Raw genomic sequence first — 17,115 nt, 5'->3', positions numbered from 1 at the left:
TCACTCTTGAATGTCTCAACTGACCCTGCCTCCACAACATTCTCAAGCAGTGCATTCCAGATCCTCATAATTTACTACAATAAACAGCCTCTCCTCGTGCCTCCATTACTTCATTTGCCAGAATACACCAATGCGAACAATTTCAAATTCTTCCTTCTGTCTTTCCACACTGAATCCTCAAGCCTGACTTTTTGCCTGCAGTATTCCAGTTTCGGCCTCAAATCTAACTCTGCTCCTCTAGTCAATATTTTGCCCTCCTCCCAGATTAGATCAGAGGCTTAATTTGGACAAGTCATCACCTATTACTCTGGAGTTCATGCATTCAATTCCATCTTCAGAGATTAGTATCAAGCCGAGGCTGACATTCCAGCACAGTGCTGAAGGAGTGCTGCACAGTTGGAGGTTCCATCTTTTAGAGATGTTAACATATATACTCACATCCTTTCATAGATACAGAATTCCTACAATGCAGAAGCAGGCCATTCGGCCCATCAAGTATACGCTAACCCTCCAAAAAGCATCCCAATTGGACCCACTCCATCCTGTAACCCTGCATTTCCCATGGCTAAGCCACCTTGCCTGCACATCCCTGGGCAATTTCTCATGCCAATCAAACTAAGCTGCGCATCTTTGGACCGTGAGAGGAAACCAGGGTACCTGGAGGAAGCCCAAACAAACACGGGAGAACATGTAAACTCTACGCAGACAGGTGTCCAAGGGTGGTAATTGAACCCAGGTAATCTGGTGCTGTGAGGCAGCAGTGCTAGCTACTGAGCCACCATGGCCAACATAAAGGATTCCTTGGCACTATCTTCAAGAACAAAGGGAGCATTATCCCTATTATCCTAGTCAATACTCATCCTTCAAACAACATTACCAAAAAAAAGAATTATATGGCCATTATGTTTCTGGGATCTTGCTGTGGAGAGATTGGCTGTCATGTTTCATATATTACAGCAATTGCTGCATTTCAGAAGTATTTTGGGGCTAAGAAGTGCTTTGAGATATCCTGAGATCATGAAAAGTGCTGAATAAATACAAGGATTTCTTTTGTTTGTCATGCCTTCCCCATTGGAACTTCAATCTCCACTGCACTCCCTCCTGCTCCAGTTTTGAATCTAGCCCCCATGTTTTCTTTGAACCCATTCGCTCACTTCCCCACCCTCAGGCACCAAGGTACCACCGTCCCATTCAGAAACTCGATGTTATCCAGGTCTACATCCTCAATCTTGTTTTGGTCTAGGCGGGTCACAAAGTGTACCAAACAGCATGATTATGGATGCAATTTGAGATCAAAAATAAGACCAATATGTTTAGGACACAAACACAGGAAGATTGAAGAAGGAAGCAGAAGGAGGCTATTCAGTCCTTCAAGCCTGCTCCACCATTCATCACAATCATGGCTGATCATCCAACTCAATGACCTAACACTGTTTTCTCCCCATAACTTTTGATCCCATTTGCCCCATGTGCTATATCCAGCCACCTGTTGAATACATTCAATGAATTCCACAGGCTCACCACTCTGGATGAAGAAATGTCTCCTCATCTCCATCGTAAATGGTCTACCCCGAATCCTCAGATTGTGACCCCTAGTTCTGGATATACCCACCATCAGGAACATCCTCCCTGCATCTACCCTCTCCAGTCCTGTTAGAATTTTATTAGTCTCTGTGAGAGTCCCCCTCATTTGTCTGAGCTCCCCAGTTTTCTGGATCCACTGGACTTCTCTTTGGCCAGACACCAAACAATATTATTCACATTTTCATCTCACAAACCACAACCAGAACAAACAGAAATAGCTCCACAGAGGCAGGTATTCCCAAAACCAAGTCACCCTCTCTTTACACATGAGCAGTACTGTCTCTTCAAAGACAGCCATCAGAGTGCCAGTGTCTCTGACACTCCTCTCTTTATCTGTCAACCAGGGCTCCCTGATTGGACCAGGTTGACAGCCCCAATCAGGGAACTCATATTCTATGAGATCCAACTGGCTGAGCTTGTTACAATCATTACACAAACCCTGCTCAGTTCCTCAGCCATCAAATGATACAACACCATTTTAGGCCCTAATGCCTAATGTATTCACCGAGTCCCTGTGGACCACAGCATTCTCAGGTGGATGGGTTGTCTCCCCATCCTCCACAACTCAAACACCTGAGACCCTCACAAGCAGCTGTGAACTCTCCAAATTCCTTTTTATAGAAAGGCTTTCTCACATTGCGTACCTGCTGGCACGCGACATCCCCTTCTGCTGTAAGTGCTTTCACCATAGTTTTTGGCAACTATTAAACACATTTCTTGAAATAAATATAACCTTGCTGGCGGCCTGACTTGAAACGAAAATCACTAAATCAACCAAGAACATGTGTCTTCCACATAGCAACAGAATGGCACTATCAAAAACAAGAAAAAGACAATGATTTTAGTTTTATTTTAGAGCGTTCTTGTGGGCTTGATGTTCCTGAGGACCCTTTTATTTAAGTAGGCCTTAATGAAGTTTTACACCCTTCGAGTAGAGAAATGGGGCAAGCATTTTCATGCATTGAAAAATAACTAATAGAGTTTTTTAAAAAAAATGCAGTGCTGTTATGGAATGTCAGAGATCCATGGACACCATAGATATAGAAAGTTCTAGAAATCAGTCAGTCAGTGGATGCATACCGGAGACAAACTGCTGAGAATTGAGTTTAGGGAACACGTGTGCTTGTTCTGTAGGTAAAACAACAGTGAGTTCATTTGCCCCCATTTTTTTAGGTGTCCCAGCTAAGGAAAAAGAATCAAGTGAATGAGCATCTGCGAGAAGGAAACTGGTTGCAGCTGTGCCAATCTGAGCAAGGAACCTTGGAGAGGAGATAGAGATGGCTCTTCTGTAGAGTTTTGGGGTGACCTTAAGGATATTTCTAGGATCATAACAAAATATTTTTAATGCAAACACATCAAAGGGCTTCATGGAGGATGAATAGATGCAGAACAGAATAAAAAGGAGTACAAAGAGATGACTGATAGCATAACTGAAGAAATACATTTTTTGTGGCTTTTGAAGGGGTGTGGGGAGGCTAAGATTCATCTGATAACTGATGGTGTTATGTACAGGACTCAGACCTGTTTTGAGAAAGCTCTGCATTGGTCAACAGATGTGACTTAGACAAACATAGAGAATGCCAGACTGGATCCCCTCTGAAGGCTGAAAGCCAAAGAAACATTTACCGGCAGAATGTCTACATGGAAATGCAGGGCATACATTTTGCCAGCGGCAGGTCCATGAGTATGTTTTGAAATCTTTACTGTGATCTTCTAAGAACATAAGACAAAGAGCTGGAGGGAGAGGCAGAGAATTAGAAGCTCCTTAAGTCATCCTTCTTCAATTTCAAGCTTTTGGCCACCAGCCTGAACACACCCCTAATATGATTCAGTCTCAAATTTTGTCTGACAACGCTTCTGCAAAGTACCTCATGACGTTTTGCTACATCAGAAGTGCTATATTAATCAGAGTTGTTGCAATCCTGATCAGGAATGCACAAACAAAAGAACTATGAAAATAGATTGAATGGTAACTTTCAAAAGCGAATCAGGTAGCAGATTATTAATATATGATGTGGCAGTGCTTATGATATCCCTCATAATGAAGGAAACTGGACATGAATGTGGTATTGAAGGAACCAACAGACATTTAATAAAGATAACTATGATGTACAAATATTGCATTCTGCAGACAAATCGTGTCTGAACTAACATTAACTTAAGTAGTAGAGAGACCAGCCTGCTTCCAGTATCATACAATGCTTCAAGTGACTTGAAATAAGATGGAGCATGAGGTTTTATACTCTCAGGTCACATGCTATGATGAAGTAATGGTATCATAAACAAATCTTCGAAAGGTATACTGACATACTGCAACATACAAAAGTTTCAACAGTAGTGAATAAGTACGGCAGTAAAAATTATTAGGACACTGTCAAGGAACCAGTATGAGTGCAGAGGCTTGTTTGGAGTCCATGTTATACAGTCATTGAGGCTATAGATCCAGATGGCTAAAATGTTGAGCTGTTTCGTGAAAAGTTACTTTGAAGTAACATAACGGTGTGATCTCTTTTCTCATATCAAACAATTGATTGCAATTGGGTGTCATACCAGCAGAGTACTCACTTGTCATATGGGCATACTCAAAGGTTGGAATCCTGATTGAGGTCAACTTCAAATCTGCTTATGCGTCTGGAGGCTCGAGGTAGCAGATGCGGACAGCTGCGGATGGCAGGATGGGGAAAAGAAAATCAGAAACAAAATCAATTAGGTTTCATTTCTCCCTTTTATCCTCTGGCCTTCTGCTGCTGGGTGCACTGCAGCAAGGCTGTGAAGTCCATCTGACAGCAAATCTCTTTGGCCTGAGGTACTAACTACAGTTTAATGGTGTCATTCATCAGGCCTGCACAGCAGTTATCCTACACTTCTGCCTGGATTTGTGTTAACAAAGGTTTACAAACTACCAAATAGCTAGCATGCAAATGGGGGGAGACATTTCAGGGTATCATCGGTTAATGAACATTTGAGATGCCCATTAATATATCAATCCTTTGATTTTACATAGGTTAACATTTCTGTAGAAGAACAGACTAACAATTATTACATGCTTATGTTCAATGCCTATCAACTAATAATACCAAAGTAATCTATAGTCTTGTATGAATAATTGATTACTCCTTCTACAAGAACATTGCTTCAGGCATAGAAAAGGTCTGGAATTTTGAAGGATGTTGTTACTTATTTATAGAAGAAACCTCAAATGCATACAGTCTATCCTCTTTTTTCTACAGTTGTTTTAAACTCATTCAAGGGCATTCCTCCCACATTATTGGGAAAGGCTCCTGTATGGGGCCTCCTTCCTGAGACTGATGTCAAATGATCAGATTAATCAGGCCTGAGGGAATCAAAAACAGAAATTGCTAGAAAAGCTCAGTAGGTCTGGCAGCATCTATGGAAAGAAATCAGAGTTAATGTTTCCGGTGCAATGACCCTCCTTCAGAAGGGTCCATTCTCAGGAAGGTCACTTGACCAGAAACATTAGCTCTGATTTCTTTCCATAGATGCTGGCAGAGCTATTGAGCTTTGCCAACAATTTCCATTTTCATTTCAGGTTTACACGATCCACAGTTCTTTTGGTTTTTATTCAGGCCTGAGGCATTGTCTGAGGTTGGCAGCAGCAAGGTAAGTCTTTAAGAAATTATTTACCTGAACCTGGTACCAGGAGGAACACTGGAGTACAAAAATCCAGAAAGACACTTCTGTCCCTTGCAACTACCCCCTTACTTAGCTGCACTCTCTTGAACCTTCGTAATATTACCTTTTACCCAACTAGGCCCTACATGATGGTCAATCTTGGAGGAACAACAGACATAAGCACATATTCTAGAGCCCCAGATGATGGGCAGCTTGCTGGTAATGTGCCCATGAGTCCTAACTTTGGCTGCTTCTGGCAGACGCTCACACTGTGCCTAATGTCACAGGCTGGAATGAGTTTCCAACCTCCAGGTATCGCTAGGGGCCCCAAATGTTTACTTGTTCAAATGAAGACTTTCTTTCCTCACCAGATCATCTACTGATGGTTGCTGCCCCAGAATTATTTTCCCAGTCAGTACTGGCTATTAACCTCTGAGTTAACCGCAAAGTGTTTGATTCCCCTCTGTCTGCCCTTTTACCTGCTACTGACCCTTACAAGGCTAAGACAACCTGATCATGTGTAAGGGAGTTCAAAATGGTGTCATAAAAATGACACACTTTCTCATTATAATATTTAAAGTGCCAATCTCACCATCTTTCCTTCGTTAAAATAGGGAGTGGAAGGATTGAGGTAAATTGCTATCAATCTTATGACTCCAAATTAGGCCAAACACTAAAAGGCTGTTTCTTAATGAAATGTGCACAGTTAAAGTCTGGCTATGATTACTATTAAACCCATTTCACCAGCAAACATTTCACTTATACTGGAGGTATTGATTGATGCTGACTTAGTTCTTAATTTCCATCACCACCTTCAACTGCTGAAGGGTATGGAAGAAAACGTCTCAGCATAGATACTAAAATGATTGGAAGGTACGATGTGTTAGAATTTGAAACAGTGCAGATAAACATTTGTGTTACTAGTGATAGCAGGTCATCGTAAAAGCTCAGTACTTTTCAGTCTCATACTTGAAAATTCACTTCTGCGACGTAATCAAACAGAAATTCTCCCTGGCAATGGTTAAGTCCAAAAGTTTAACACATTCAAACTGCATTCCTGGGTGTGTTGTGCTAACACAGCATTAACCTGTCTAATAAAACCTGTTTGTTTCAAATTGCTGAGTGAGAATATCGCCTACGAGCATCTCTATTGATTTCCACATTAATCACATTGATCAAAATTTCACCAGTTTTGGCTGATTGACTAACTTTATTCGGGAGCAGATATCGTGGTAATGATTCCTGACACTGCATAATTCCTCACTGAACTACGCTGATTGCTACATGTGCCAGGAGTCCTCTGAGAGTGAATCTGTTTTTAGGGAGTTTTTCTTTGTAGGCTGTCATGGGATATTGGCACAAACCTAGAAATGTTTGCCTGTCTTCAGTGAATAGAACGCAACGTGAAGATTGATTCATAATGAGGAGGTATTTGTTCCATAGGTGTCCCAAGCAAAAGTTTGGTTTGGAGGCGACTTCATTTTATGAGAGAAATATACTGCCGACATCAGTGCACCCTATATTAGACCTTCCCTTGTGTATCTCCTTATGATCTGAACTAAATCGTCATGATTCTGTAATCTCTCCACAGGTTATTCTCATGAGGTTACACAAGAATGGATATGAATCCTTAAGTTCTTTTATATTATAGCAAAACATACCAAGCAACAGTTACATTTGCTTGGGTTATGAGGGTCATCAAAGACAGATCTGAATCTTTGTCCCAATTTACCTCAATCCTTCCACTCTCTGTTTTAATGAAGGAAAGATGGTGAGATTGGCACTTTAAATATAATAAGAAAGTGTCTGATTTTTATGACACCATTTTGTACTCCCTTACACATGATCAGGTTTGTCTTGCCTTTGAAGTAACTCAGCAACAAAAGACAAGGACTGTCAGGCCAGGTGTGACCATCTCTCTTCTCCAATGACCTTTCCAATCCAACCCCAATATCTCTCCCAAGCATTCAATCCTAGCCTCAAAGCCTCCTATACCCTACATCCCTGAGATTTTTGATCCAACAATTCTGACTTCCAAAAAACCCCCCAAGCGCCCCCATCCTGAGACATACAGTTGCCCATCGGTCAGAGTCGTCCTCCAAACTCCCCAGCCAAGCCACTCCGAACATTCACGTGCCACACGCCTCTGATTGTACATGCCCCTTAATTCCGACAACCCCTCTCAGAAGAAGCGAACCTCTCTGCGTAACTCCTATTTTCCAATCCTGCCCTTGCTCCCTTCCCAATTCCCTAGACCTTCAAATGACCCTATTGATCAAATCATCTGCAAATTTCCATTCCCTCTACCTCTCTCCTGGTCAGCTTCCAGGATTGGGCATTCTTTCTGTGGGATGAGAAACCATTTCGCATGCCAACAATCCCACACCCCACAAGGACTGTAAGATTCTCTTGGTTTGTTGTGGATTACAAACCCCCTCAACACTCCACAAAATTAAATCCCTCTGCAACACTGCCTTTTATCTTCTTTTGTCCACAGCCAAAGCGATCAGTAACCTTCCAAAACACTGTGTGTGAAGTGTTAGAGGCTATCAAGACAGGCTAACAAATGTTTGTTGTTCACACTCCCTGCAGTGACAGTATCAAGGATTACACAATTAGCATTTTAACTACTAGTATCTCAATGCTTTTTCAATACCTGCTCTACACTTCAGAACTAAACACTTAGATAATTCCTTTACCTCTCTGCAGTCAAGGAAAAGCCCTTAACATGACATGAATAATTCCTCAGACTATCTAGTGCATTATTCGATGATTAAAAAAAATCCCTTATGTGTAATTCATTCATAATACTAATTCACTGTACTAAAGCATACCTTCTAGTCACAATTGCACATAGTTAGTGACCACAATTAACTCTTTAATATGAATCTTGGTGCCGACGTTCTACCCACAGTTGAAATATTTACCAGTTGATCTGAAAATTAAATGGGCATTGCAATTAAAATTTCTCAGCACTCCTCATTTAACCTGAAGGGTTGGCCATTGAACTCACCTCATGACAAACCTGAAGCCTCAGACTGGCTCTCTGCACCTGGGGAAATATTAGATTAGATTCTCTACAGTGTGGAAACAGGCCCTTCGGCTCAACAAGTCGACATCGCCCCTTGGAGCATCCCACCCAGACCTATCCCCCTATAACCCACACACCCTTGAACACTGTGGGCAATTTAGCATGGCCAATCCACCTAGCCTGCACATCTTTGGACTGTGGGAGGAAACTGGAGCACCCAGAGGAAACCGACGCAGACATGAGGAGAATGGGCAAACTCCACACAGGCAGTTACCCGAGGCTGGAGTTGAACCCGGATCCCTGGCGTGGTGGGGCTGCAGTGCTAACCACTGAGCCACCGTGCTGCCCTCAGTCATTCACTTTTTCACTCAACTCAACTATAACTCATTTAATAAAATATTTGCTTTGCACCGTTGGTGCCTATTTCATTGCTTAGCCTTCCAGCAAAAGTAAGCAATCTTTTGTAACATTGGAAATCTTATACATCTGGATTACTGAAAATTAGTCACAATGGGATTATAATGGGGAAATGTAAAACATCACAGTAGTACAGAAAGAGGTCATTCAACCCATCAGGAGTGTACTGGCTCTCCAAATGAGCAATATGACTGAACAGGCTTTCCCCTTTCCCCTTCAACATTATTTCTATGCAAATAATCATCTAATGTTCTGTTGAAAGTCTAAATTGAACTTGTCTCCAGCTGAATTCTAGGCAGTACATACCAGACTTGAACCATTCATTGCATGCAAAAGCTTTTTCTTGCATCATATTTGTTACTTTTGCAAGCCACTGTAATCCCTATGTCCTTTAGTTCTTGGTCCTTTTACAAGTGGGAACTGTTTCTGTCTACTTTATTCCAGCCTCTTAAGATTTTGAAAATCCCTGTCAATTCTCATATATTCCCTACTGCATGAAATCAGGCCATTTGGCCCCTAGAGTCCACACTGACTCTCTCAACAAACATCCCAACCGGACTTACCCCATCCCTGTAACCCCACATTTCCCACGGCTAATCCACCTAACCCACATATTCCTGAATGCAATACACAATTTAACATAGTCAATGCACACAACCAGCACATCTTTGGACTATGGGAGGAAACCACAGCACTCAGACGAAGCAAGAACTGCCGATTCTGGAGTCAAATATAACACAGTGTGGAGCTGGAGGAACACAGCAGGCCAGGCAGCATCAGAAGAGCAGGAAAGCTAATGTTTCAGGTCGGGATCCTTCTTCAGAAGTGTCAGCTTTCCTGCCCCTCTGATGTTGCCTGGCCTGCTGTGTTCCTCCAGCTCCACACTGTGTTAACCCAGGGAATGCTCAAGCATACATGGGGAGAGCATACAAGTTTCACACAGTCACCTGAGGGTGGAATCAAACCCAGATCCCCAGTGCTGTGAGGCAACAGTGCTAACCGCTGAGCCACCATGCCACTCTTAGCCAGCTTCCATCCAAAGATAACAGTCTCAGTCTCTTCAATCCATCGTCATTATGGAAATTTCTCATTCCAAAAATCATTCTTGCAAATCTCTTCTGCATTCTCTCTGATATGTTCACATCCTTCTTACAGCAGAACTGCACACAATATTCCAGCTGATGTCTAACACCTGCCTTGTATGGGTTCAGCATAACCTCCTTAATCTACCCTATGTCCCTCTTAACTCGGCCCATGATACAGCACGGGGTTCTTTGATTCTTAATGTTAAATGGAAACTCAAGTGGATTTGTGGTACTGGGTCATGAGACATTTCATATGGTAACACTGTGACTTCTCTTCCTGTCCTCCTTTCAGATACTCCACAAAATCTGCCTTTGGTTCTAATGTCTTCTTATGTCACACATTGTCAGACTGGTACCTGATATCACTGGAGCGATGTGCCTTGGGATATTTTACAGTGTTAAATGCTCTGTATGAATGCAAGCTGTTGTTTGGAGAGTGTCCGAAGAGTTCATTGAGATGCTGCTGGGGACCGCTTTGCAGAACACCTCCGCTCAGTTCGCAACAAACAACTGCACCTCCCAGTCGCAAACCATTTCCACTCCCCCTCCCATTCTCTAGATGACATGTCCATCATGGGCCTCCTGCACTGCCACAATGATGCCACCCGAAGGTTGCAGGAACAGCAACTCATATTCCGCCTGGGAACCCTGCAGCCATATGGTATCAATGTGGACTTCACCAGTTTCAAAATCTCCCCTTCCCCTACTGCATCCCTAAACCAGCCCAGTTCGTCCCCTCCCCCCACTGCACCACACAACCAGCCCAGCTCTTCCCCCCCACCCACTGCATCCCAAAACCAGTCCAACCTGTCTCTGCCTCCCTAACCGGTTCTTCCTCTCACCCATCCCTTCCTCCCACCCCAAGCCGCACCCCCATCTACCTACTAACCTCATCCCACCTCCTTGACCTGTCCGTCTTCCCTGGACCGGCCTATCCCCTCCCTACCTCCCCGCCTACACTCTCTCCACCTATCTTCTTTACTCTCCATCTTCGGTCCGCCTCCCCCTCTCTCCCTATTTATTCCAGTTCCCTCTCCCCATCCCCCTCTCTGATGAAGGGTCTAGGCCCGAAACGTCAGCTTTTGTGCTCCTGAGATGCTGCTTGGCCTGCTGTGTTCATCCAGCCTCACATTTTATTATCTTGGAATTCTCCAGCATCTGCAGTTCCCATTATCTCTGATACTATTTCAACCTTGAAACAGACTGACTCCCAGCTCTCAGGCATAAACAGAAACAGCCTGATTGTCAGCTTGTTGCTTGACAAAATAATGCTAGTTGTAAAAAAAAGTACTGAGCTGAATCATGAGTGGCAACCCTGCATTTCCAATCTTCTTGAGAACAGGAACAGCAATTAGAAGAAAACCAAGCAAGCAATTGGCAATCACGTCACCCCAGCTTGGTAATCATGACTTGCTCAGATAGTGTCAGCATGGGACCTCCCCCTTCAACGTCCAGTCTTTAAGCCCCTTTTTAATATGCTTGACACTCACAATATTGAAATGTGTCAGGAAACAAGTCTCCACATTGAACATATCACTGACTATTCTCTTGTCCCCCTCTACTTGCACTGCATGATGTTAGATGGCAGCTCAATGCTGTAATCACCTATAGGCTGGTTCACTCTGGCTACCAAACTATTTGAAAGCATAGTCGCTGTCTAACAGCATGCTGTCTTTTAATGAGCTGCTGTGAGGAACAGTTAACTGCTTCCAATGGTCTGGATAGATCACATCAGTCAGTCAAACCTTACATTGTTGCAACAGTAAGTTGTGATTCAAGAGTGAGAGATCAGCCCTGTTTATAAGGTAATATATCCAGAACAGGTGGAAAAGTGTTTTATGTATCATCAAGAATTTGGGGGACAAATTAAACCGGATCCTCCCATTGGGGCACTCATGGGGTTGGTGAAATGCTGGCTCGTCATCCCACCTGACTTTTATTATTCCAACAGACAGTAACACTGGGCACAAACTGCTTATTGTGTCAGGGGTCTTACCTGCTGGTTGAGTGGCCAGTGAGAGACGTGTGCTGCCTTTTTACAGTAAGTTGCAAATCAATGAGGAAATATGGAGGGCATCAGTATGCCCTGCCGCGGAATCAATACACCAGAGTTAGACGCTCCCATTCCACAGGGGAAAGGGAAGGCTAATACCTGACTCCGGGCCAACAGCATCAATATTCAAGGACTTTGGAGGAGCCAGGATAAAGAGGGTCAGTGGGTTTCTCCCACTGGGGATGGGGGTGGGGGTTGGGGAGGGCAGTATCAAAGGGCAAGGGGATAGACGTGAAGGTGCAGGGCTAGCTCCCATGCCTGATGTCCAAATCCTCGGTCAAGAGAACAGATGTGAGGGTGCAGGGCTGGCTCCGATGCCTGATGTCCAAATCCTCAGTCAAGCACTGATTTCCCTTGATTGAGTGGCCTCGGTACTATCTCACCAAGCTGACTAGCTGTCTGCAGAGACCAATGAGGGTTGCTGCATGGTACCAGGCCCACCTGAAGATGGGTAAATCTCAGCAGTAGTAGGCTAAGAATCAAGTGGTCCTTCCTAGGCCTTTTGTGAGCCTCAATTGGAGGCGGGGCAGAAAGGTTGACCATGGGGCTTCCCACTCTTAAGTCGAGGCAATACGGCATGTTAATGCCACCATTCTATTGAATGAAATGCCCCTCCTTCTACTAAAGCTCACCACCACCAGAAGCAAAAGCTTCTGTCAATTGGGTAATGTATTAAACAGGCATTTCACCTGATTGCTGGGACTTCCATCTGGGGCAGGTCAGATAGAATTACCTGTAGGTTGCCCTTAAAATCTGGAAACCTGACTGAAGTCCAGCCCTGGTTTAATTGCTGCTGCCAAGTTCCTTCTGAGCCAAATGGGAATTGGGCCAGGAGTCAATAGGAATCCAGAAAATTTTACTCCATCGAAATCCTGCCTTTAAAATCAGTGAGGCAGCACATCCCCAGCATGTGGGCATGCCAACTTTTACTGAGCATGCATGCATCCTTCCGATCCTTCCCTCTGTCCAACCCTGCAACACCCGCCCTTCCACTGTTACACGAGGTAATTCTGCTGAAGGGGTCAGGGTTTATTACTGATTAGCTGCATTATATCAATGCAACACAAAGTTTCCGGGTGGAGATGAAGTGTTTTACTCGAGCTTTCAGTGGAAGCAGGTATATCTGTACAAGCTCCCTAAAGGTCCAGTTGTAATGCCTGAACAAATGTAGTTGTACTTATTTCTATCCTGTAATAAACCTCCTTGATATCTAAGAACCGTTTATCTCCAGTAGATAACCATGATGTTATATCCATTACGACTAATTATCAGCTTAATCCAATACGAAACAAGGACAAAGGAGGATGGTGGCAGCAAACTATCTCAAACAATCCTTACCCAGTCAGAAGTAACATGACACCAGGTTATAGTCCAACAGGTTCATTTGAAATTACAAGCTTTCAGAGCACTGCCCCTTCATCAAGTGAAGTCACAGGTTGAGACTAAAACATTGATTGTTTTCGAGGAGTCAGGTATAGTTCTTCAGGCTAAAGGGTAAATGTTATGTAGAGAAAGCAGGAAGTGTGTACTGAATTGGATGAACAGTCATGAACATACTAAATGGAAAAGGCTGACGAGCTCACTCTTATTCCAATTTTCTATTTTTCTATGTTTCTAGTTCTCCTGCATGTTACCAATAGTATAAAGGACCCCAAGTTCTCCAAAACCTTGTGATTTCAAATAACCCTGTTGAACTATAACCTGGTCTCATGTGACTTCTGACTCTGTCCACCCCAGTCCAACACTGGCAGGTCCACATCAATCCTTACCCAGTATCATCTGCTGGTCGAGATGGCAAACACCATAATGTATCAGGACTAGTCAGCGAGGAAAATGCCTCACGCTCCAGCGTAAAAATTAAAGCATAAGCTTCTATAAATCAGAATTTATTTTTCAATTTAAATCAGGAAGACATTCAGCATGATTTCTGATATTACATCACCTATTGACTCTGTTTGCCACTTTGGCTCCTTTCTCAACTTTTGAAGGTACAGAATCTCAGTGATCTCCAAACTCTGCAGTGGATTTTGATTGGCATCTCACCCATCACCTTAAAGATTCACTCCCTCCACCATTATCACGCAGTGTGAGCCATTTGTAGAAACTCACCAAGGCTCCTTGAACAGGTACTTCCAAACCTGTGGTCCCTACTAGCCAGAAGGTCCCGGACAGCAAATGGAAGCAAATTCCAAATTGTCTGTGCAAACACCCCTTCCCCAAGCCAGGTGATGCTGACTTGACTCGGAAATATGTTGCTGTTCCTTCATCATGGAATGCGTGAAGATTGTGAGACAGTATGGTCTGTGCGCCCACACCACATGGACTGGACACCACACAGACAGCAGTGGGCCAAGAAAATAGTTCACCATGTTTTCAGGGGCAATCCAAGATGAGTAACACATGCCAAAAATGCCCACATCTTGTGCGTATAAAACATAAAACTCTGATTTGTGTAATTTACCTGAAGATACCTGGGCTGATTGAGATTGGCAGTGTAAGCATTTTAGTGCCACATTTAGCAAAACCTTTACAACAGTTCCATTACTGATTATAATGTTCAATGTTATAATAATATGTTGGAAGGAAACAATCTAGGCTTGAAATAAATGTCCCATTGTCTTCGAGTAAAGGGACTTCATCATGTTTTTGGTGTGTGGTTTACTTTGCATTGTCACATCAAAGATAACTTGCAGTGTTAATACCCTCATGGAGTACTGTACACCATCAGCTCAGAGTCTACTGTGGCACAGGAGAGTGGAATTATTCGAAAAGCCTTTTGAGCAAACCAGAAGCAGTTCTTCTGGTGGAAATGAAATTTTGATTTTCATATACATGCATATACTGCTCCACTGATTTTGTTGTGGACAATAATGAACACACAGCCAGACTCTGGATTGCTATGCCAGTCCAGACCTCTCTGTGGGCACTTCAGCAGTTAGGCACGATGCAGGCCACTGGCTCGTGCTGTCACGCTTGCCCTGAATTCTGATTATGTTTCTCTGCCACGCACCATTTAGCTGACAGGAACAGATTCTGCAGATTGATGACAGCAGGGGAGTCCTGTGTTAGCTTGAACCACGGCCCCAGGTTTGCAAAAAGATCCACTGTGTCAAAATGCCAGAATTTCTTCCCTAACAGCACCGTGGGTGCCCCCCGCCGAATCATGCAGCCGACCGCCACTTTCATGAGGTTTCTTAGGGTCAGGCCGAGCTTGCTGGCAACGACAGAATAAGGCAGAAAATAAAAATCCTTTTGGAAGATGCGTTTCATTGTTGTTCCTGAACAAAGGCCTGAAAATGATCACAGAGTTTCTATTCTTGATGTAACTACGAGTTACCGGTGCTGTCAGATGTCAGGGAGTTCCTGTGCATCTGGTTTTCCCAAAATAATGGGTTTTCCCATCTGAAAGAATTCCATGCATAAAACATAATCCATGCACACCACGGGCATGGGGGATTTTCTTTTACAGAATAAACACATCCAAGAACTGAATCTTTGAAGAACAATTCAAAATTATTATTTTCCTCAGAGGCTGGCCATCTCACAGCATGGCTTTAAAAAGGCTTTTTTTGTTAAACATCTCATTTGCATTTAAAAAGAAATCTATTCTTTGTTATCGTGGTCGAGGACTATAATGTTGAGATGGATGCTCTCCCTCCCCCACTGCCTTATCTCTTGCTTTATTATCTACACAATTCCAGCAACTGAATTATCTTCATTCCCTGGTTATAGCATAGAGTGTTCAGAGGCACAGGTGAATCCCACCAGTTCACACAGTGTGACAGCTTCCATCCAATGGGGCCCGTCAAACTATTCAACCATGGAGGGCTCACAACCATGCCCGATCTAGTCTCCGCTCTCAATAGGGGCTCTGGAATGATGGCAGTTATGTCCGGGAAACTTCCATAGCTAAAGGTCACGGGAAGCCAAGTGAAGCCAAATGGTCTTAGTAGGATAATAGGTCGGCACAACATTGTGGGCCGAAGGGGCTGTACTGTGCTGTACTGTTCTATGTTCTATGAATGGTTACACTAGCTAAAGTAAGCTGAATTAGCAAAGAGTACACACTACAATTGCAGAGACCTGTCTCAAGGAAAGGCACGACTGAATTGTTCAATATTCTTGAGTGAAAGGTGTTCAGAAGGACAGGAAAGAAGGTGGGGCAGTAGTATCGATTCAGGAGTGCATTGCAGTGGTGGAGAAAGAGGATCTCCCAGCAGGTTCAAGGACAGAATCAATTTGACTGGAGCTAAGGAACACAATTACATTTGGTCGACCACCAACTAATGGAAGGATGTAGAGCAATGAACCTGCTGTGAAATTGCAGTGAGTTACAAACAATATAATGGGGGACTTCCATAACCCAAATACAGAGTGGGACAGTGATAGCACAAAGGACGGAGGGGGAAAATATTGCTGGATTATGCTCAGGAAGCTTTTCTATAGCAGTATGTGTGAAGGCAACAAGAAAGGATGCACTGTTGGACATGGTTCTTGGAAATATAGTTGGCCAAATACATTAAGTGTCAGAAGGAAATACTTAGGGGACGGTGATCATTGTATTGTCAGGTCTAGGATGAAAAGGGCATTGTGCAGAACAGAAAACAGGTAGGCAATTTCCATGATATCAGAGATAATGGGAACTGCAGATGCTGGAGATTCCAAGATAATAAAATGTGAGGCTGGATGAACACAGCAGGCCAAGCAGCATCTCAGGATGTGCTCCTGAGATGCTGCTTGGCCTGCTGTGTTCATCCAGCCTCACATTTTATTATCAGGCAATTTCCATTCCCAGTTACAACCTGTAACAATTGCTGCAAGGCTTTGGTGAGACCACAGCTAAAGCACTGTGTACAGTTTGGGATTCTTTGTTTAGGATGTAAATGCAATAGAAGCAGTGCAGCAAAGGTTCGCTCGACTGATGCCTGGGATTGGGAAATAATCTGTTGAGAAAACATTGGGCAGACTGGGCCTGTATCCATGGGAATCAGGAAGAATAAGACTGACTGAAACATACAAACTCCAGACAGAACTTGGCAGGGTGGATGCTGAAAGGATTGTGGAGGCCTTGAAACTTTGGATCTCTCTTCCCCAGAGAGCAGTAGTGGCAAGGCACTTTGAATACAGTGAAGGCAGTGGCAGGTGGATTCCTGCTTGACAAGGGTGTCAGAAGTTATCAGAGGAAGAAGGAATGGGGAGAGAAGGCCTGAAAGATTACAGCACTGATACCGAAGCTAATAAGTCTGGTTGAAACGATTTTGAGGCTCGAAAATTTCTTGAGCAAACATGATCAATATTAATTTTGAAATGTC

The 17,115-nt window shown here is 43.5% G+C and overlaps 1 protein-coding gene across 3 annotated transcripts in view; it reads right to left on the bottom strand.

The window, feature by feature from the left end:
• nrg1 (neuregulin 1) overlaps positions 1-17,115 on the bottom strand; it is a 741,182-nt gene that overhangs the window by 363,277 nt on the left and 360,790 nt on the right. For all 3 annotated transcript variants that reach the window (XM_048529321.2, XM_059652855.1, XM_059652885.1), the window contains exon 2: positions 4,150-4,245. In XM_048529321.2, coding sequence (XP_048385278.1) covers positions 4,150-4,156 — 7 coding nt within the window. In that variant the 5' untranslated portion in view covers positions 4,157-4,245. The remainder of the gene's footprint in view (positions 1-4,149; positions 4,246-17,115) is intronic.

This window comes from Stegostoma tigrinum, chromosome 1, assembly GCF_030684315.1.
Source record: "Stegostoma tigrinum isolate sSteTig4 chromosome 1, sSteTig4.hap1, whole genome shotgun sequence".
Lineage (NCBI taxonomy): Eukaryota > Metazoa > Chordata > Chondrichthyes > Orectolobiformes > Stegostomatidae > Stegostoma > Stegostoma tigrinum.
This window is presented reverse-complemented; position numbering and strand designations above follow the sequence as displayed.